The 21,495-nt window shown below is 40.2% G+C and overlaps 1 protein-coding gene across 1 annotated transcript in view; it reads left to right on the top strand.

Annotated features, from left to right (window-relative positions):
• Positions 1-3,330: 3,330 nt before the first annotated feature.
• The window catches only part of LOC148835458 (ERC protein 2), a 303,333-nt gene continuing 285,168 nt past the window's right edge, over positions 3,331-21,495 (top strand). Inside the window, exon 1 of the mRNA XM_088916570.1 lies at positions 3,331-4,136. Within this exon, the coding sequence (XP_088772696.1) occupies positions 3,489-4,136 (648 nt within the window). The 5' untranslated portion in view covers positions 3,331-3,488. The remainder of the gene's footprint in view (positions 4,137-21,495) is intronic.

Genomic DNA, 21,495 nt, shown 5'->3' with positions numbered 1-21,495 from the left:
TGCTCACCTCTATTGGCCTGAATGTCCGCTCCTGAATGCATCAGTGAAGTGTTGATGTCCTCCACATCTGCACCTTGTTTGCACTCTTTGGACTCTGGGCTTATTTCAGTCCCTAGAACACTCTGTTCTTTTGCTGCAAGGCTGTGGAATGATCTCCCGTCTTGCATTAGATCTTGCAGGACCGCTATGCCTCTCTATTATTGATTAGTTTCTTTTAAGCCACTTTGAGTTGATGCATCATGCAAGGCACTATATGAAGATGATGATGATTATTATTATTGTCAGTGTGAGCAGCCATGAACAGTTGTTTTGTCTTCAGAGCACATCAGCGTCCTTTGATCGGTGAAATGGACACCGAAATGTATTTTAGAAAGAGTACTTTTCATGTTTGTGGTGCATTTTAAGAGCATGTATTTGTTGTCAGTTATGGGAAAGAATATTAATGAAGGCCCCCTCAACACTGTGAAAAGGCAAGAGATAATTAATATCACCATAATTCATAGCAATTCTGTGCTCTTAAAACACATCAGTGTTTTATCACTGAATTGTTATCATTGAAAGGTGTTTCTTGAAAGATTAGTAGTCTCTCACTGTTGGGAAATGTGGAGCAATGCATTCTAGGAGAGACAGTGCCAGTGAACAGTTTTATTAATTCTTCATCACTGTCATCCTTAGATTCACTCTTTACACCCTTAATCCATTTTATAATGTACTGTAGACGCTGAGGCACAGCCAGGTTTCATCTTGTTGTTCTAGGAAATGGAGAGTGTGTGATTCCGGTGTTGCAATGTTAAGATCCGTGCCATAGTAATATGGATTAATTGTAAATGAGGACATTTTTTGGAGTTCAAGCCTTTTAAAAAACACCTTCCACAAGTTTCTTTGAAATATATTGACTTGTTAGAACTTTAGACTTACAGTATTTATTCAGATCTGTTGGATTTATAATGTCCGCTAGCCTCTTGGAAGCAGCAATTACAAGCTGCATCATGCTTGATTCTTTGTGCTCAGATGTGGTGGAAAAAATCAGGGAAAAAATGCAAGAATTTCTCTTGCTTGTTTTTCCAAAGTCTTCACCTGGCTTAGAAATTAGCAATTTAATTTTAGTTCTACTGCCAGACGTGTTAGGTTATTGTCTTAATTTGCATTTTCTGGTTGAGATTGTGGTTAATGGATAATGTGCCACCATCCCATGTTTTACTTTGACCTTCGGTAGGTACAGTACAATTTCCAAGGATAAGGGAAAATTTCCAGGGATAAGGGACTTTGGAAATTAATTTTCTCTGGACATTGTCTCTTATCCTGTGAGACAGACTTGGTAAAGAGAAAAACAGTAAAACTGTAAGTTATACTAGTAATACTACTAATGATACTGAAGTAATTATTTCCTTTGCAGTGCTGTGAGGAGTAGTGGGTAAAGCACTGGACTCCTAACTGAAATGTGGTGAGTTTGAGTCCTAGCTAAGGACACTGGTACTGTGCATTTCGGCAAGGACGATACCCAGAATACCCCAGCAGAACCCAACGATGTACTGTAAATGGATGATCAGATTTGTACTTGAGAAGATATGTACTGTATCAGTAAGACACTTTGGATAAAAGTGCTGAGCACATTAATAACGATACTGCTGTAGGGATTGGATGGTTTGAAGTTTCTTGACAATTAGAAATGGAACCTATAAATAGATTCCTGCATGATATATTATGCAAATAATACAAGATATAATGTTATTAGCCTAAATGTGGCAATTCAGTAGTAAGTAAATAAAAATCAAGCTGCTGTGATCACAACAGATCAGTCAGTCAGATATTACAAGAGATAATCTCTATTATAAACCAAACCAATAGTGGGTTAAATATTTTGACTGTAATACCTGAATGACTGTTGGCAATCCTTGTAAACTCAGTCACAAAACATAAACATCACCATTTACAAGCAATCGTAGAGAGAAGTAATAGTTCTGTTACTTTAATGAATTAACAGATTATTAAACACATACTTATTTGGAGCAACAAAGTGTTCAAATATTAATATTGAATGTTGTTTTTTCATTGGAATTAAAACCGTGCAATCTCAGGACTTGGGAACTTGGCAGCTAGTTGAGCCTTACTTGGAGCGAAACTTGGACACATCTGTACTTCTTAGCTGCTATGCCGAATGTGTGTTGATATTCAGTTATGTCGACAGATGTCTCACTGTATTATTTCGATGAGCAGATGAAATCACATTTGGAAAATTATCACAAAACCCTTTCAGTCTTTCTTTTATCCCACCACTGTCTTGGCCAGAAATATTATTTTTATTTTAGGCTTGGCCTAGTTGGTATGGGGATTGGAGACCTCCAAAGAGAACCGTAGATGGTGCTCTTCCCTGTGGTCCAGAGTACTGCGCGGGGACCAGGATCACTGTAGGATGTGTCAACAAGGACCTGAGGTCCTGACTACCTGGTCTCACTATACTGTCTTTTACATTAGGAGTGTTAACTCTGGCTAAGTTCCACTGAGTTCTTGCACAATCTGACCTCCCTCAAGTTCTGCCTTACTTCAGCCGGTGAATTGCTTTCTCATTTCTGTCTTGATCTGCTGTGCCATGGGTTTGCTGGTGCAGGTTGCAAATCAGTAGAAGAAGTGGCTCCTATAGGGAAAGAAAAGTGCCATACAATTTCAGTCAATCATCAGTCAATTAGTCAATCAGTTTTCTTTCTTAGTTTAGAAAGTTTAACATTTCAGTTATGGGTATGTACAGTAGCACAGCGGAGCAAGATACCATGTGGGAGTTATCCTAGGTTTATATGTTTGACTAGACTTGTGCGTTACCTAGTGAAACTAGTCATTTGGTTTTGCTTGCCCTCTTTTCCAAATCTGCAGTGATGAGGCACTTCATTATACCGTACAGTTCTGAGACAGATGAGATGAATCAGTCTATCCCGAAACATAAAAAAGCTGAACCCAGTTTGCATTGCACTGTGGGTTTGTATCTGAAGGTGGAATCTGTGGAAACCCATGAGAACATTCCTTACTTGATACATCGTGGCAGGGGGACGTTATTTCTCTGTGTTACTCCAAGTACTAAGCACTTTATATATTATATGTAACGGTATATAATACGTTTATGAATGAGTTTGAAATGACCAATACTATTTAAGTGTGAGATATATTGACCTACTTTAAAGGACAGTCAGAAGCTTCTTCTTCTTGCGGCATCGGGAAGCATATTTATGAAATTGTGAATCTTATCATGCACCTTCTTAATGAACCCAAAACCCGAAAATTGTGTTGTAGCTGGACTGTTCAGTGGCGATGATGATATTTCTCTTGTCTCCTCTCCAGATCTGAACTGAAGGCCCCCCCAAATCAGCCCCTTGCAAGAATGAACTAAGCAGCTCCCTGACAGGACCTGGGGAGCGAGAACACTTCTGTAAACTGCACGCTTCAGTCGCGAGTCCCACTTTTGCGCTTGAGGAGCCTCGATCTAGGGAGGACCGATCATGTACGGGAGCTCAAGAACGGTCGGGCATTTGGAGGGTAGCCCCTCTCGGTCACCTCGCTTGCCGAGGTCCCCCAGGCTGGGACACCGGAGGACCAACAGTGGAGGGGGAGGGGGAGCGGGAAAGACGTTGTCGATGGAGAACATCCAGTCGCTCAACGCGGCCTACGCCACCTCTGGCCCGATGTACCTGAGTGACCACGAAGGGGTGGCATCCACGACGTTCCCGAAGGGCACGATGACGCTCGGGAGGGCGACCAGCAGGGCGACGTACGGCGGGAGGGTCACAGCCATGGGCAGCAGCCCCAACATCGCCTCGGCGGGCCTGCCGCACACCGAGATCCTCTCCTACGGAGACCACGCCACGCTCTCCTCGGGCTTGCACCACCACCAGGTCCCCTCCGCCCTCAGGCAGGTGCGGGACAGCACCATGCTGGACCTGCAGGCCCAGCTCAAGGACCTGCAGAGAGAGAATGAGCTCCTGCGCAAGGAGCTGGACATCAAGGACAGCAAGCTGGGCTCCTCCATGAACAGCATCAAGACCTTCTGGAGCCCCGAGCTGAAGAAGGAGCGGGTGCTACGCAAAGAGGAAGCAGCCAGGATGTCGGTCCTGAAGGAGCAGATGAGGGTGACCCACGAGGAGAACCAGGTCAGGCCGCACAGAAGTCCACTTACAGTGGCACCTTGTCCAGTCAAGTGCACGCAGTTTTTATTTTTTATTTTTAGTTTCTTTGTGGCTGGCTTTGTCTTTGGTACTATTCCTAACACCTCTTTCTGTACAGTATATATTTGTTTTAGTTTAAAACAGAAGTTTGGATTCTGGAAAACCCTTGTAAAACTCAGTGGTGTGCACGTTCTGGGGTACTTTCCCATGTGATCCATCATGCAGCATTGACATAATAAAGGACAGAGTAAAATTTAGCATCATGACTTTTACGGTAGCTTATGATGATATTGTTCATTTTCTTCATCAAAAAGAATACCAAATGCCTTGAATAATATTCAGTACACAAAGGAAATCTCTTTTCCTTATCCGTGAATCAGTTCTTCCCACTGAACTGTTGATAATGAATAACTCCTGGTAGAAAGCCTGGACTACACTGAGGACTACGCATGTTTTGACAATATATGTAGCTTTTTTGAGGAAGCAGGCTATGGATGTAATATCTTAATGTAGGCTACATTATGTCACATAGTGGAGTGTGCACAATCAAGCATTATGATAATATGCTAAATATGTCAGTGAATTGTTTCCATCCTCTTTTTTCCAGATGCAATTAATTTTCATTTTCATTTTTAACACACCTGTGATAACCTCGGCTTTGTCTGTAACTGTGAACTGTACAGCTAGAAGGGCAGAGAATGTTGCTCTTATAAAACAAATGAATTGCTTGCAGAGATGGAACTGCAAACCGAGTCCTGAGTATGAGGCAGTTTAGATATGAGGAGTATCAGAGTATTTACTTCTAATTTATAACTTGCCTGAGCATGCAAGTGTGTGTAATTTCTGAGAAAGCAAATTTTATTTGATATTTCTAATGGGTAGATGTTTATTGCCAGTTTGTCTTTGTTACTGTTATTCAGCCTTTCTATTATGTAAGTTCATACGGTAGTTAAAGTTCACAGTGCTTATGCATTAGTCAGATTCTGTGCTGTATGTTTTTAAAATGCCACAGACAACTGAAGGCGGGCCTTGTTCATTGTGCAGAAAGAATGGTGTTTTGCTGAATTTTCTGAAAGTTAGTTATATATTCTGTCACCATGGAAACCTGGAGACTGGGAAATCTCAGAGCCATACTCAGCCATCACAATTTGTCTTCCAGGCAGCTGGAGTCTATTGAAAATGACTACTGCATTTTTAAAAGTTGCAAGAATTTTAGTTTCAGTGTCACGTCAAGAAAAAACTAACAATGCATATTTAAGTTGAGGTCTAAGGTTAGTTGCTCAATGAAAGGGCAGTGATTCTTTGAGTTACATCTTAAAAGAACTACAGTATGACCTGTACTGTGCATTTAACTGAATGCTACAATGGCTTTTCTTTTATTCTATCCCTAACTGAAAATGTGAAGCAAACAGTCAATGTCCTCTGGTGTCACACTGACAACAGCTGAAACAATTACAGGCTGGAAATGTCAGCACATACAGCACCTGGGCTTTAAATGAACAAGTGGTGTTGGGATGTTTGAAATTGTGTATGAACGTAACAAGTGGTATGGAGATTCCTGTAAAATCTAAATGAGAAATAATTATCCAGGATTTGTGTGCTTTGATCTCCTCCCAGCCAAAAAGGAAGTCTGTGAGTCTACACAAGAGCACAGGTGGGTAGCTGCGTCAGCATGCGTAGGCTGCAAAGGAACAAGTAATAGGTTTATTCCATGCTGAAAAAAAGAAGAAAGAGAACACAACGTTTCGGCCGTGGAGCCTTCTTCAGGTGTGAGAGAGACAGGGCAGTCACTGCCCTGTCTCTCTCACACCTGAAGAAGGCTCCACGGCCGAAACGTTGTGTTCTCTTTCTTCTTTTTTTCAGCATGGAATAAACCTATTACTTGTTCCTACACAAGAGCACATCTGGTACCATGACAAATTGGCTTTATTGAATACAATAGATCAACCATAGGTATTATAATATTGAGGTAGCCCATGCTAGCAGAGACCACCCAATTATCAGTACAATTATGGGTCAATCAATTTGACAGACTAAGGTTTCTATTACAATTGGTCACATTACAGTAAGTTATCAGTGACTGTAGGATTGAAGGAGACAAAATGGCTTAGTTGACAACGTGCCTGCAGGGTGTGTCTGTCTGTTTCTGTGACTGAGAGTCCTGAACCACTCCGAAGGGTGCTGGCGGCCTCATCAAGAAGCAGGAAATTGCTCTTATGAGGAGGGAAATTAGGCTGGTGGAAGTTACTGCTAGCTACTGTATGCAGCCCTATTGTTGAAGCTGATTCCCAACCTGTCTCCCTTCAGAAACACCTACTGTAGATGAGATCCTCTGATCAATTAGCTACTAACTATGAAAAGGGCCAGATGAACAGAACAACCTCCTCTCATTTGTAACTCCTCTCATTTGTAAATCAAGCACATGCCTGTTCTGCTGTATGCAACCTGCACCGCCCTCAGAAGATTTTGACTTTTAAAGTATTTTGGTGTTAGACGTGCGATCTGATGTGGGAATTAAAAATGGCAATTTAGCATCTTAAATACATTTTATATAGCACTTATATCTACTCACTGAGATTTTGCCACATTAGATCATCAATGCAAACATCGAGAAAAGTTTTGCTTGTCTGTGACCTTTAAATGTAAAAAAACATTTTTTAATGCACACTTTAATTTTTATTGAGATGTGACATTTTAAAAGCTCCGCACTGCAATCAATTGGGGTTGAATTTAAGCAGTATTTCTGTAAGTACTCTGTGATTTCACCTTAGAGAACCTGAATATTTATTTAATGATTAATGCTTAACAATGTCTTGGAAATTAGAAGCTTTTAACCTTTGCACTTTAGATGAGATCATTAAATGTAATCACACAGATTACATTTTTCTTTGAATTATATACCATGTGAAAAAAAAACATCAAATGCTTTAAAAGGTGTAGTGTGATACCACTTACAATGCCAAAAGGAATTTTCTGATTCTCTTAGGATGTATTGATAAACACTATGGGGAAAATCTTTTTTTATGTCTGAACTAGGCAAGGGTGTAGTTCCACTGATAACATTACTGTGTTTGGTCAGTTTTTTTTTGTGATTAATACGATGCACTGTTTTGGGAAACCTATTCAGGTTTGTTAAAGGAGGTACATTTAATATGTACTTTATAATTAAAGTAAAACAATAATGGACCAGTTTTACTAACAACAATAGAATTGTCAAGGCTGTCAGACAGTAAATCTTTCAGCCAGCTGGAGCCTGTCCACACATCCAGCAGCTGACCAAGCTTTTGTACAGAGCTCCTTGACTGCCACAGCTTAAATTAAAGAAAACCAAATTATACCTTAAATGAAGTTTCCATAGTGGGAAACGTTGGTTTCTTGGTTTGCACAGAACACCATCATGTTATCCATGAGATTGAAAGTGAGCATAACCCTCCATTCATCCGTGCTGTATTAAAAAAGCTATGTACAGTATTTCCTGATGAGATCCATGGCAATCCATAGTCTATCCCAGAGGCAGGGAGCACAAGGTGGTACTGTACCCTGGACAGGGTGCCAGTCTGTCACAGTGCATAAACATGCAATCACCATTAAACAAACATATCGAGGACTGCAATTCATATAAAGCCAAGCACTTGGCACATGGGGTGTAACGAAAGCGTTCTTTCCGGACCCTATGCAAACGACACAATCCGGGGTAGAGTGAGGAAAACACGGGGAAAAAAGCATGCAGGAGTCGGGAATGAAAACAGGGGGCATGTCCATGGTGCGCTGGTGTTCGGGGGAGGTGTGGCCGAGCCAAACAATCCAGAAGTGAGTCCAAGGGGGAATCTGAGAGGAGGCAAAAGTCCAAAGCCGGGCGGTCCATCCAAGACAAACAGGGTTAAAAACAGGAACCGGGTTGGGACCAGCACAGGAACAGGAACTAAAACCTTGATGGGACCAGGCGCTTCCAGGTCCCGGACTCGCCTGGTGCGGAAACCAGAGCAGAGCCCGGAGTAGAGTGGCTTTTAAGGAGAACTGAAACGGGGGCTGGAACAGGGAGCAGGTGCGGGAGATGAGTAGAAAACAAGGAAGGGCTGGAGCGTCCTTAAGAGGAGGGGTTTATGAACGTGACATGGGGCTTAAACATAAACTGGTTTCCTTCCAGTTTCAAAACCCAGCATTTTCATGCCTGTAAGAATCTTGATGAGCTTCTCTTTTGACTGGTGGTTGCAGTCAGTGTTATTTACCTGTCACCAGAAGTCCTGACATTTGCTGTTGAGAGTACAGTGGGGCTTCCACCTTTGAAAACCGAGGCGCATTTCCTGTGATTTCACATTTTTTTTTTGTATTTTTTAAAGTTTTGTGTTCACCGTAGGGGGAGTTATCGGGGTATATTAACGAAACAAGGTAAAATTTAATGTGGTACATTTATGGATTCCAGTTCGTAAGTAATCACTTTCTAACACTTAATTAACTGTCATGTTGATATTATTTTATGTTATTTTATGTTGATATTATTATGTTAGGTTATGTTATTTAACTGGGGAGAGGAGGCTGGTTGAAAATTACCCTAAGAGTTGTGGCAGTAGCGATATATTTTATGCAATGTGAAATACAAACAAAAACAGAACAAACTACTTACACCTTGACCAAATGTCTATCTCAGATGATCACAGCTGAAGGTACTACAGCATTTTCCTGTCCCATGTTCTGCTTCAGCACTAAAGCAGTAAAGGAAAAAGAAGAACTGCTAAGACTCAGATTCAAACTCAGCTGATCAACTGATGTAAGGCTGTCGATGTATATCAGCTTCTGGAGATGGTTAATCTTGTCTTGTGCTACAAGGGAGTTGTCTGTCATCGTCCTAAATTGCTACCACACAATGAAATTTATTGTGATTGTACTGTAAGTGACAGGAATAGGTACTGAATTTGATTTTCTTTTTCAGAACACACTCTGTATTCTTTGGTATCTATTATCTGTAGATTCTCAAACTGTGGACCCTCTCTTTACTTTAAGTTGCCCGTTTCATCCTTTTCCACGTTCATTGTTATTAGTATTTACTTTGTGTCTGAGTAGTAGCCACAATGATGAACAGAACTAGAATCTTGCCAGAAGAGGAGACCTGTCAGTCTTTCGCACAAGAGCAGATTTTAGCACCACTTTTTATTCCTTTCCAAACAGCCCATTTAAAACATTCTTAAGTGAAAGTATTACATTTAATTTAGCGTATTGTTCTGCTTTGATGGGCATCTTCATGTCTTTTCCTTAATTAGAATGTGGACTTGGGGATTTTATAGCTGTTCATACCCACCCAGTTTGGAATCACCAGTTGTTCTGTGATTCAGCTTCACGGCGGCAGCCCGGAATGATGCAATACGGGAACGATGAGGGTCTTTGGGACACGCCGCCATGTCTGAACGTTACTCATTTGGCACGCTCAAAGCTTCACCGAGCATGATGGGAGAGTTAGTGCTGATTGGAGGAGTGGCGTATCTTTCACTGACATCACTGCAAGGACGAAGGCTCTCCCCAGGTTCCAGGGGTGGTTGATGTGGATGAAGTCAAGAGGACCCTGGTCGCCAAAAACCAAGCAAACGCAGTGACGCACAGCTGGCTGAGCACTGAATCATGGGAAATCCTGGTCCCAGCTTGAACTGACGCTCACTGGGGCTCAGCCTGGGCTGTGAGGGAGAGAGTACCTTCTCTGGTTGTGGACATAAGGGAATATTTTCCTGCTTTTATTCTTTCTTTTGGAAAATGAGGTGAAAGTCTACTCCTGAGCAGAAATTGATATTTTATTCAAGTAAGGGACACACAACTCAGGAAGCAGTAGCACGAAGTGAGTAGAATAAGATAAAAGGACATTTTAATTTCCATGTTAGTCCTAATACCTCTCCCGGATTTTTCTGTACTCTTTCAGGCTCGATACTAGGTGTTAAAATGAACATACAGGAGACAAGCACATAAAAAGGAGTTAATTTTTTTCTTCTGCACAACTGCTTTACATCTTAATGGGGAAATCAATCAAGTTAGTTAATAGTTAGAGCTGCAGGAAACCTGCTATTAAGATTATTTCTGGAGGGAGTAAACACAATGGTGAAGGCAGTAATTGTTAGTGAAGAAAAGCTGTATGAATAGGATTGACTGTTCTTTGTGTTGAAAAAGTTAAGCAAAAGTGCAGAGCAGCTAGGGGAGGCAATGTCTTTTCTAAAATGAAAAATGTGGTCATTAAATAATAACAATTTGAGATTTGCCACATAACTGGAGTAACCTTTGTTTCACTAATTGAATCTGCTGGTTCTCTTTTTATTTAAGCCATTGGAAACAATAATTGGTTAATGGCATATTGAGGATGCCTGTGCAGCATAACCAGTATAAATTCAGACCACTGTGGTTGTACTGCAGCACAGAATTACTCCCAACAAGCCACACTCTCATTTCTTTTAGAGCACGTATTGTAAATCATGGCTTTTCTTCAGTCCTATTTATAGTTTCACAAAAGGCTTAAACAAATGCTGTTGATTGCAAAAAAATGGAGGCATTTTCAGTTCAATTCAGTCGCATAAAGACTTGGGTACTTCAGAGCTCAACGGTCCTACAGTAAGCAGCAGTTTTACACTACTTTGGCAGGTTAGGCCATTGAGATGCTCAAATGCAGAAGGAACACACTTCAAAGCCCCAGGTACTTTAATGCTTTGTTCCTCTTTCTCGGCGCCCTCTGAAGTGGTGTCTTGGGGTCTTAGTGAGTCTGAAGTCATGACCCAGTTATGTCAATCTGGAGCAGCAAGCGCGCACCAGGCATGGAAATGAAGAGCGAAAGAGAATAGAAAGAGCAAAACTGTGTTGATCGGTTGCCCACCTGTTGGGAACCAAATGGATTTTTGTGTGGAGTCCCTGTGTCTGGACTGAAGACTGACCAGACAGCCTGATCTTCTCCCTGGAAACCCAGCACAGAAGAAGTGGACACTACTGTTACTGAAGTTCCCTTTCCTGTCCTTATACTGTATGTCCCTTAGGCATGACCATTTGTGTTGAGCTAGTGCTGCTGAAGGCAGCGCTATATCAGAACTGTCACACACGAAGAAGGCTCCACAGCCGAAACGTTGTGTTTTCTTTCCTCTCTTCAGCAGGGAATAAACCTAATACTTGTTCCTCTGCAGTAGATTATTAGCTGACAAGTAAAAATGGTCGAGATGGACAAGTGAATTTAATACATTAGCCAGTGCTTACAGAGTACAGGATTACTGTTAAAGCAAGCTTGCGGTAATGGAGTTACTGGGGTATACAGCAGCAACAGCCCTCTCCCTTCCTGATTTTACTAATCAGTATTTACATTATTACTCTGTAATACGGGTTACTAATCAGTATTTTCTGCTGCTGAGTTTAACAGCAAACACCAGAGACTTCCTTTGTCCTCATATGACCCTGTAATAATTACTGAGATGACGGAGGACTGAAGATTTAAGACACTGCAGACTCCCTGCAGTCCTAGTGGAACAGCTTCTTCAGCCTCAGCTTACTGGTGTATGTTCAAGTCAAGAAAAATTAAGAAAAGATGGACCGTCAGTTTTAATCCCTTCACTAACATTTGCATGCGAGACTTTAGCCACAGTTCTGGAGACCAGCAAGATTTAATTTAATAAATGGTGGTGCTGAACTGTTCTCAGACCAGTACAGCACTAAACAATAATGGACACTGCCAAGAGGGCGTTCATCTGTTTGTTCCAGATTTCTCTTTTTTTTTAAAGAAAAAAGCTGAGCTACACTTCATCTGGCTTGCTGATCAGGAGAAAAGGTGTACGAAAGCTTTGTTTGAGATTGAATGGAGAGTAATGAGAAGGAGGAGTGAAGTATTTCTTAGTGCCAGGCAATTCTCTCAGACTTCCCAGTGAATTCCAGTGAATTCCCAGTGAAAATATCCAGAGGAATCTTCGGTACAATGACTCAAACAGAATGCGCTGTGATGCGTGTCTTTTTTAGCATATTGTGTAGCATTAAAACTCATTTTTAAGCTACTGTATATTTCTGAATTTTACATGTACAAAGTCTCTCCTTGCCATATGTGCACCATGTTGCACATGGCTAAGCCATGTGAAGGGAAGAGAAAGAAAAGGTGAGAATGGCTGTGAGGAGGAGAATGGGGCACTAAAGAGAAGGAGCTGGTGAAAAGCAGCGATTTGTAAACTTACGGATAGATTAGAAAGAGATTAGTCAATTGTTAGTTGCTGCAGGGATGTGTGAGCTCCAGTACGTTTAAGGATAATTTTGGCTGCTGATGAGGTTAGGTGGTAGAGGTGTCTCCAGGGCACTTTCTGTAGGAGAAGCAGTAGATGAGATGTCTGGCCAAGCATGACGCCCCTCTGGGTGAAATGGGCAGAGGGGACCTATAAACGTGTGAAGATGGATATGTATTTGAAGGCGAACATAGCTAAAGCTGAACGCATCGGAAATTATTGGTAGCTGGAAATTATTGGAAATTATTATTTTATTGGATAAAAAAAGCATAAAAGGTAACTTATTAGAAAATTTAGAATGGAGAAAGTTTGATATGATAGGGAAGAGATAAACAGAAATATATTATAAATGAAAAAAACTTAGTATTCAAATTAGTTACAATTATGAGTAATTATCATTTTTCAGCAAAAATTCTTATAGGTGATACAGGTGATATTACAGCACAAAATGATTGGCATAGATGGTATTTGTGAACAGTTGCAGGAAATGTGTTTCAGAATGGTGTAAGGACTTCTAAGGTGTACTTTTCTGTCTGTCTGCACATGGATGTTAGTTTCTGGAATGCTGTGTTACTATAAGGAGACCTACGATTTTATATTGTGGTCTCCATCCTTGTAGTCTGAAGGGATCCAGATTGCCACAGAAGTCAGAGAGCTTTGCTTTAAAGGCTGTTGCGATGAGCAGAGGACTAAAGGGAATGACCAATCCTGAGCTCAGCCACCCAGAACTTTACAGGCAGGTGTGTAGGGTGCACAGCTACAGTACTTGAGTCTAACAGGCTGATGAATAAAAATTATTCCGTACTTTCCTTCTAGACCTGTGAGCTGCAGATGTATTTGATTTATACAGTGAGAGATGTAGCCTGTCAAAAGGTCTGCTGAGTTATTAGTGTTTTTGGCTTTTGAGTAATGTTAACCCTGTGATACACCAATGTGAAAATCATATTGAACAGAATTCCCTTGCCAGCCTGAATTAATGACACCTCTTCTCAGGAGCTCGGCTACGATTCGTTAGGCACACATTGCTCAATAGACTCCTGGTTTTTTCCTCTCAAGGTCGTAGGCCTCTCCTGTCGTATGATCCTTTATGAATATCATAACTCACCTTTTAATGTTTTCACTTTTTCACTTTTCTCTTAATTTCTGGACCAATGGACACAGTGTCATGTTAGAGAAAAAAGAACAGGTTTTGCACAGTAGCTTACGACACTTACCAGTACCTTTCTTAGAGAACATCTCTTTTAGTTTTCAAGGCCGGAATATTTATCTGAAAGGTGGAACTCCTGTCCTTGCATTGCAATTACTTTGCTTACTTGAAACTCTCTTTCTGTGATATGGAAGCCTCAGAACTAAAACTTTCAAGGTTAAATGTAGAGAGAAACATTTGCTATTCAGCAACATTCATGTTCTTGTTTGAAAAAGCAAATGTATCTATTGTTGAGTAGTGATAAGGCTAAATAAAGCTTATGCTGTGAATTTGACTGTGAAAAAGAATATACAAAATGAAAGTCCAATACAGGTTGAGTATCATTTTTTTGGAATTACACGAGATGCACAGTGAAACATTTATTTTACAGTTCATCTCCAGTTGCAAAAGTGGAAACTTAGATGCAGACTTCTGTTCAAGTCTCCCCTGGTACCGATCTTGAATAGGAGCCTGTCAACGCAGGTTCGTCAAGATCTTGAAGAATGTAACAGATCTCTTTGCAAGATCATGTAGGATCCTGGAGTAGTTTTATCCTACAAAAACCTGGATACATTTTTCATTTGACACTTTTGTTTTTAAATCTGTTTTTTTTTAAATCAGGTCTCCAAGATTCCATTCCTGTACAGGTTCTTGAAGAATTTTATTGGATCCAGTGGATGATTTCCATGGGGATCTGAAAAACTCCAGTTACATTTTTATGCACAAGCAATCAGAATAGATACTCGAAATTACCAGAGGATCAAAAGCTTATTCAAATCAAGAGCTGCAGGGCAATGTGACGTGAAGTTCTATTAGATTGTAAACACATGGAATCAGGAGTTCACAAAAGTACCTGTATTAAATCTTTATTGTCTGTTCCTACATACTGTATGTACTAATAGGTTTCGATATGTATTATTCACGTCTTGCCTTCCCCATACTGGTAGAAAAGCAGCCAGCTTCAGCTGTTATAAACTTGTTTTATGTTACAAGGGTAGTCTTTGATTTGGATTTATTGCCTTATCGCAGGTGAAATAATGAATCCCACTGCTAACATCATGGTTTATAGATGCTGTGCACTGAAGGTCTATTAGACGTTGTGCAAGCAGGCTGTTATGTACAGGTCTTAGAGATTGCTGGCTAACAGTATCTTGCATTGCAGAAGCAGGTGAATGAGTTAAATTCTGCAGGAAATCAGGATTCAAATAGCTTGATATGTTGCACATGTTCATGGCTTTATTATGTTGTTTGCTTTAATTTTTGGAATCCCTTGAAATTACTCTTTACTCTATCCCTTTAACCTCTTGTAACTCCAGAATGCTGTTTGAAAGTAATACTGACTTGCTCAGAAAAGCCACAGGGTTAGTTGTGCAGAGATAGGATGCCTTGTCATCTGACCTCAATAGTTGGTTTAATTCAACCTAGTTTTGTTAGAAAATGTGTAATTAGCTAAAGAATCTGTCCTTAAATTGTAAACTCACTTAATTGCTTTTAAAATGTCTTTGTACACGTACAGTATATTGAACATATTCTGTGTTGTGTGTGAGTTATACACATTCTGCTATTATCCTTGCAGTAAACATCTAACTTTCTGTGGAGTTTGTATTTTTGGATGTCCATGATAGGGTGTGTTTTTGTATTGCTTTTCAAATTTTGAAGTAGTTGATACGTTTTTTTGCTGTGTGAATTACAGCACGATACATGTACCATGCATTGATAGTGATTAACCCAGTAAAAACCTGCCACAAAAGAAATGTTTCGCCTTAAGAGGATTAAAGTATTAGACAAAGTGCCTCCAGTTCTCGCACTAGTGCTCCATAGGGGTTAGTGTTGTAGTAGGCCATGCCTTTTTTATCGGTAGTTTCTAACAGCTGCTGGGCTAAAATTATACCATGGGAGGATTAGTACATGAGACATAACCTATTGAAAAGGAAAATGTAAACCCAAACATTTGTCTCTTGCTTTCAGGAAATATAGAAACAGAGACAGTACTGAAAGACATTTTTTATATGTGATCTGCAATGCTCAACATTTTGTGTGCATTTCATTGTCTGTCATTGTTGTCTTTGTATTAAATGCATCAAATACAAGAGTGATGGTTAATGTCATCCTTATCTAATTAAATACAAGGAATGAGGTAACCTAGCCCTGCATCTTATTTTCTTTGTCCCTATTCCATCTGATTCCTAACAAGGTTGTTTTATAAAACGTTTTTTGTGCTTAAGCTTAGCTGGGGCTTCATGGAATGGTGACAAACCTAGAGCCCAAGGACAGTCATGCTGATATGCTCTTATTAAGAGGGGGATGTCTCTCGCCTATTCTGCAATGTTACACTGAATCTGCCCAACAGGGTTGGCAGAATCCCTGTGCCCATGCCTACAGTATGTGCCAAGGAATTTTATGCTGAACCTAAAACAAAGAGCAACAAAAGATGAGGAAGTCAGACCCAAATGTGCAAATGTGTATTTGTATATACATAACAGAACACATAGATACAGAACGTGTACTGTATATACACATGCATTGGTACCCGTAATATTCTCTGGCATACGTTCAGAGAATTGATCAACAGTTTTCTGGAATGGAGGGGACTAAACTGTGGAATTGCAATGATACTGTAGCAAACTTGATTTTACCCCACAGTGTCTCCTTTCAGTTAAGCCTTGATCCCAGCTGAAATCTATAAGAATGTCCAGAATATGTGAATGGCTGGCAGGGGGCTGTGAGTCACAGTTCTGCTGACTACCTAGCCAGAGCTAGAGGTTTGCAAGTTTTTGTGTGATTTAAAAGGATTCTATAATATTTATATCGTGTTAGCCTGAACTGTAGAAAAGCCTGTCCATTTTTAATGTAGGAGGGTGAATAGAACTGTGGTTCGTGTGTATTGGCCCACAGGTGGCTTCCATTACCGTTGTGAAACACATGCCCTGGTGAATCCCCATGTCTCTGCCAAGTTCACGCAGAGATCAGAAAGCCTGGAACTGTGTGACTGAGCCAGGCAGGATCAGCAGAGTCGCTCTTCAAGCCAGCGCGCGCGTGTGTGTGTGGCCCGCTAGCAACTGGGCTTCTGTCAGTCAGGGCTTCGGTTTGCCTTTTCTGTTCTTATCGTCATCTAGAACATTCCCGTTATCTTCCGGATCCTGTGAGGATTTCGTTAGGAGGTGCAGACATGCTATAATTGGAGATATGTCCAGAGTATGTCATCTGCCCTGGCTGTGAAGTGGGTCCTTGCTGTAATAAATTCAGTGTGATGCCCAAGGCTTAGCAATGCAGTTTTTTTTTACTTCCACATTGCAAATGTACAGCTAAAAATATTAATGAACGTTAATGGCCTGGACATAGTTCAAGTATATATAAAACCAGAGTGGTTTTGAAACACAGGATTTGAATGTATTACACTGCGTAAATGGTTGTTTTGGGCAGCTGTCCACAGTGCTTATGTCTTGCCCATTACACCGTTTCTTATTTTATGCTCCTGCTATTCGTCTTGCTGTTTGGTTGACTGGGTTAACGGCACATCTGTTTCTGTGGTGGATTTGGCCGTGCTGTTACAGGAGACATGTCAGGAGACATGTCTAAACTTGTCGGTTTAGCGGCACGTGGAAAATGTCTTCTGTACTGAACGTCTTTGTTTCTGACATGGTTTCTGGTCCAAGTCAACTGCTTGTAAAAGTCTGGTGATAGAGCAATGCCCAGGCATCCTGAGATGTACAGACTGTATGATGGTTCAGGTGGTTTTAATTATTTTAAGGTTATTATTTCCCTTGACTTACCTCTGCCTTGATTTTGTTCTTAGCCTTGTTTTCTAATAAACACCCTTTACCATCGATTACAGTTTTTGTCAATATAACAAGATGACAGGTGTTTTTGTAGACATTTTACTCATTCCATAGTTAAGGGGTTAAGATCCGTATTCAATTAATAGAAGCTTGACTGTTTTAAATGTTTAGTTTAAAAAACAGCTTGACAGTTGTTTTATTTGGAACTTTAGTTTGACAGATACTTTTGGCATCTGACCTCTTAAACATATCAGACAACTTGGGATAGCTTTAAAAACAAGTCCAGTTTGACTTGTTGAATTTGTCTTCGCCAGTGATACAGAGTTGAAGCTATTTCGTTTTGTAATTGTTTGATCATTGCAATGACATTGCAGTTCTTTGCTGTGTCTTCTGTTAAATGATGTTGATGCTTAATGTTCATTCTGGATAATTAATCCAGGCAGTCTGCTAAAATACAGTAGCTGTTGCAGGCCGTTGGGTATATTTGGTATTATCTCAGTAATTGTTCTCTAATTGCCTATCAGATGAATAAGTAACAGTCATATGCTGTTATAAAATTTAAGGGTAGCAAAAAATAACTGACTGGCTTTGCATTTCAGTTAAGTATTTTGACAGTTCTTGTACCTTATAGTGAACTCAGCTAGGGCACAGCATACTCACTTGTGCAGCTGTGCTTCAAATGAAATGTTAATTGGGACCCCTAAATAGTATTTAACCCCTCTTTGACAGCTGTGGACAATATTTTGTTTAGGATGTATGCTTGCATAGAAACCTATATGGAAACCCCTTCACATGCTCATGAAAGAAATCAATATATTTCAAGTTACTTAGAGATTAATTATTACAGACAACCAGTTTATATTGGTTTATTCTCGGGCTTTGCGTGTAGAAGTTTAAAATACACTGCAGACATTTTAAACCCTGAAACAATATCACAAGCGATGGGTGAGTGAGTGGCCATTAGATGTCTCCTTTTAAGACAAACAACATTAGTATTTTTGCCCGACAGATACCCAACTTTCAAATCCTCTTTAAACCATTAAAATAGCAGTAGTTACATGTTTCATTGCTTTTTCCTCCTTCTCAATCCAAAGATAGCAAGATATTGGTATTATGTGTAACCCACTAACCTGAAGACTGAAGTTGATTGCTTTTAGATTGAATTACGGCAGGGGAATCGAGCCAGTGGTTTCACAAGACAGTCCTGCCACTGTCAAGGTGTAATTGAGCAGTGTTACAGTATGTCAGCACTGCGTTTGCACAGTACCTTGAAGGGGGCTCCTTTACTGTTGAACCAGCATTGCTGGGTTGCATTATACTGTAATTTATTAGTTGTAAGCACGTCTGTTATGTGCAAACTGGTCCAAAGTTATGAACAATTCTTAATTGTAAACATGCTGATTTTTTAAATAAGCTTGATGCCAAGATGCTTCCACGCCTTATTCCCTTAATCATTTCATGTTTACACCATGTTCAAATTAAAAATAATAAAAAATGCAATCTTTTTAAATCTTTCATGACAAATGACACCAGATACTGTATGTACAAAATAGCTGTGAGCACAGCTGCCTCACAGCGCTTAGGTCCTGACATTTGAGTGCTTAGAATTTGGAAAGGAGTATCTCCTGTGTACTATATCATTTGCACGTCCTTGTGCTCTGGATGCTTCGGTTTTCTCCTTTCTTTAAAAGGAATGTCGGCTGAGTATTTGTACCCTTCAATGTACCGGTGTGCTGTACCACATACAGTATATAGTCTTGCCTCCTGCCTTGTGCTTCCAAGACTCTTTGGCTTATTGAGACCCTGAGCAGGTATGATGGAAGTTTATCAGCAATGAGTCAGCCTTTTAAAATATGAAAATGGTATATTACATAAATTATCTTGACACCCGTATGAATCTTCTTTTTGCCTGGCTTTTGTTTTTGTGTTTTGTCCCATGTAATCCATTACCCTTATCAGTATAAGCCAAAGCACAAAAAGTGCTTGCTGTGTTAAAAGCAGTTTTGCTTTCTGCAGATCTTTTTCCAAAGCAGTGAAGAAGAAGGCTGTAGATTCAGAAGTGCAATTACTTGCGGATGAGAAAATTTTAATAAGAATCTGTTATTGTTGGTTATGACAGAAAATAAATGCACATCTTGTTTTGGTAAATAATATAAGTCCAGTTTACCCCTTTGAGAATCACTGTTTAAATTCTTAAAACGGACTGCAATAAAATACAAACAAGTACGCTAGCTGTCAGTCAAAATTAACAGAAAGGTGTTACACTGTCTGTCCTTTTGGAACTTGTTACTTTTTTTATTATTTCACCTTGATCCATCCATCCAACTGCAGTTTCTAACTGCTTCTTGCAATTCAGGGTCATGAGGAAGCTGGAGCCTATCCCAGCAAGCAACAGGCACAAGGCAGGCTACACCCTGGGCAGTACACCAGTCCATCACATGGGAGACACACAGACACAGACATGCACACACTCTCGCCATCGCCAGTTTTCCCAGAAGCCAATGTCATCTACTAGTATGACTTTGGACTGTGGAGGAAACCAGAGCACATACAAACATACAAACATACAAAGAACATACAAACTCCACACAGACAGCACACACAGCCACTGCCCTGTGAGGCAGCAATGCTAACCACTGCGCTATTGTGCCGCCCTTTTCACCTACATTTAGAGGTGAAATCAAATCACTCCATGGGTCAGAGGATGATCTGGAATTCAAAACAGAATCCTGTCTTTTTTTCCCTACTTTCTGGTCTGAACAGCCAGTAAAAACACACTGTTGTCTGTGCACAGGAGTCGATGAACTGTATGGTAAGGTAGTCGATCAGGACAAACTGAGACGCCTTCTCCAGGAAGTGGAAGAAGTGCCTGGGGCCGCCTTGTCAACAGGAGGATGACATTTTAAATACATTACACTAATCGGAAATTGTTCTTCTGGGAACATGGGGGTAGGGGTGTGGCAATCACAACATGTAATTAAAACTGAAGACTTGTTTTCCACAAACTGCATTTTAAAGACTTAAATATATAAAAAAATGCAACTTCCAAAATCTAATTACTGCCTCAAAGCAATCACCTGTTTTTTTTTTCAGCGTTATACAGATATTCACTACTTGAATGTTGCAATTAACTTTGGCTAACTTTCTGAGTAGGAAATGGCCTGTAAAATAATATAGCATACTATATTGAAATAATATATAATAAAGTCATTCTAGAAAGATGATATTAAACTGATAAAGGTCCTGGAATCCTTGATAAATCATTTAAACCTGGTAGGCATAGAGCTTTCTTCTATATTAAATACATTAGCTGTTAATAATGCTGCCTTGCCAAACTTTGATAGACTGGTAGTTAATCTGCCATCTCAACCCATTCAGTAGGCTCTGGTATTGAGTTTGAATTCCTCTTAGGTGAAAGAAAACAAAAAAAATTAATGAGTCTCTTTTTCTCTTTGACTCAAAAACAAATGTCTCCGCCTTGCTTCTGTTTTTTCTTAATTTCTTCTCCGGTCTGCACTGAAACATCCACACAGTATGAATCTGTGATATTTTCCAGCTAAGATGGTGGATCATACCAAAGTCTTTGTGTTGAGTAGTAAACTTGTGCAGCTGAAAGAAGAACGTTTTTCTATTGGGGACATCCACTGTCTCAGGTCATCTACTGTAGCTCCTCTTCGTGAGTCTGGATGCTTAAAATCTCTCCCACTCTACAACATGTCCCAGGGAGCATTCCTTCTTTCTTCAACAGACTGCGCCCTAGCCTCTGGTCTGCTGTTTCTTTCTAATACCTATTGGCAAATACATCCATTAATCCTGCGATCTGCGATGACAGTGGGAGTTAGTACCTTCTGATAATGTACATAATTACTCTCAAGGCAGTAGGTTCTTAAACCCCGCATTAAATCTCTAGAGCCCTTGAATAAAGGCTATGCATTTGAATACGAATGATTTATCACAGTCCGGCAGTTCACGAGCCCATATGAGTTGGTATGCCATACTGATTTATGACCAATTATTGTATGCGCTTAGAAAATGTTCTTGTGCTACTGTTTTAGTTAAACACCGGACCGTCTGCCTGGACAGAAAGGGATGGACCCAGGGCACTCAAAAAGCTCTTCACATTTCTAACCCTGTGACAATCTGTATTCAAGCATTAAGAA

This window comes from Atractosteus spatula, chromosome 5, assembly GCF_055471065.1.
Source record: "Atractosteus spatula isolate fAtrSpa1 chromosome 5, fAtrSpa1.hap1, whole genome shotgun sequence".
NCBI classification, from domain to species: domain Eukaryota; kingdom Metazoa; phylum Chordata; class Actinopteri; order Semionotiformes; family Lepisosteidae; genus Atractosteus; species Atractosteus spatula.
This window is presented reverse-complemented; position numbering and strand designations above follow the sequence as displayed.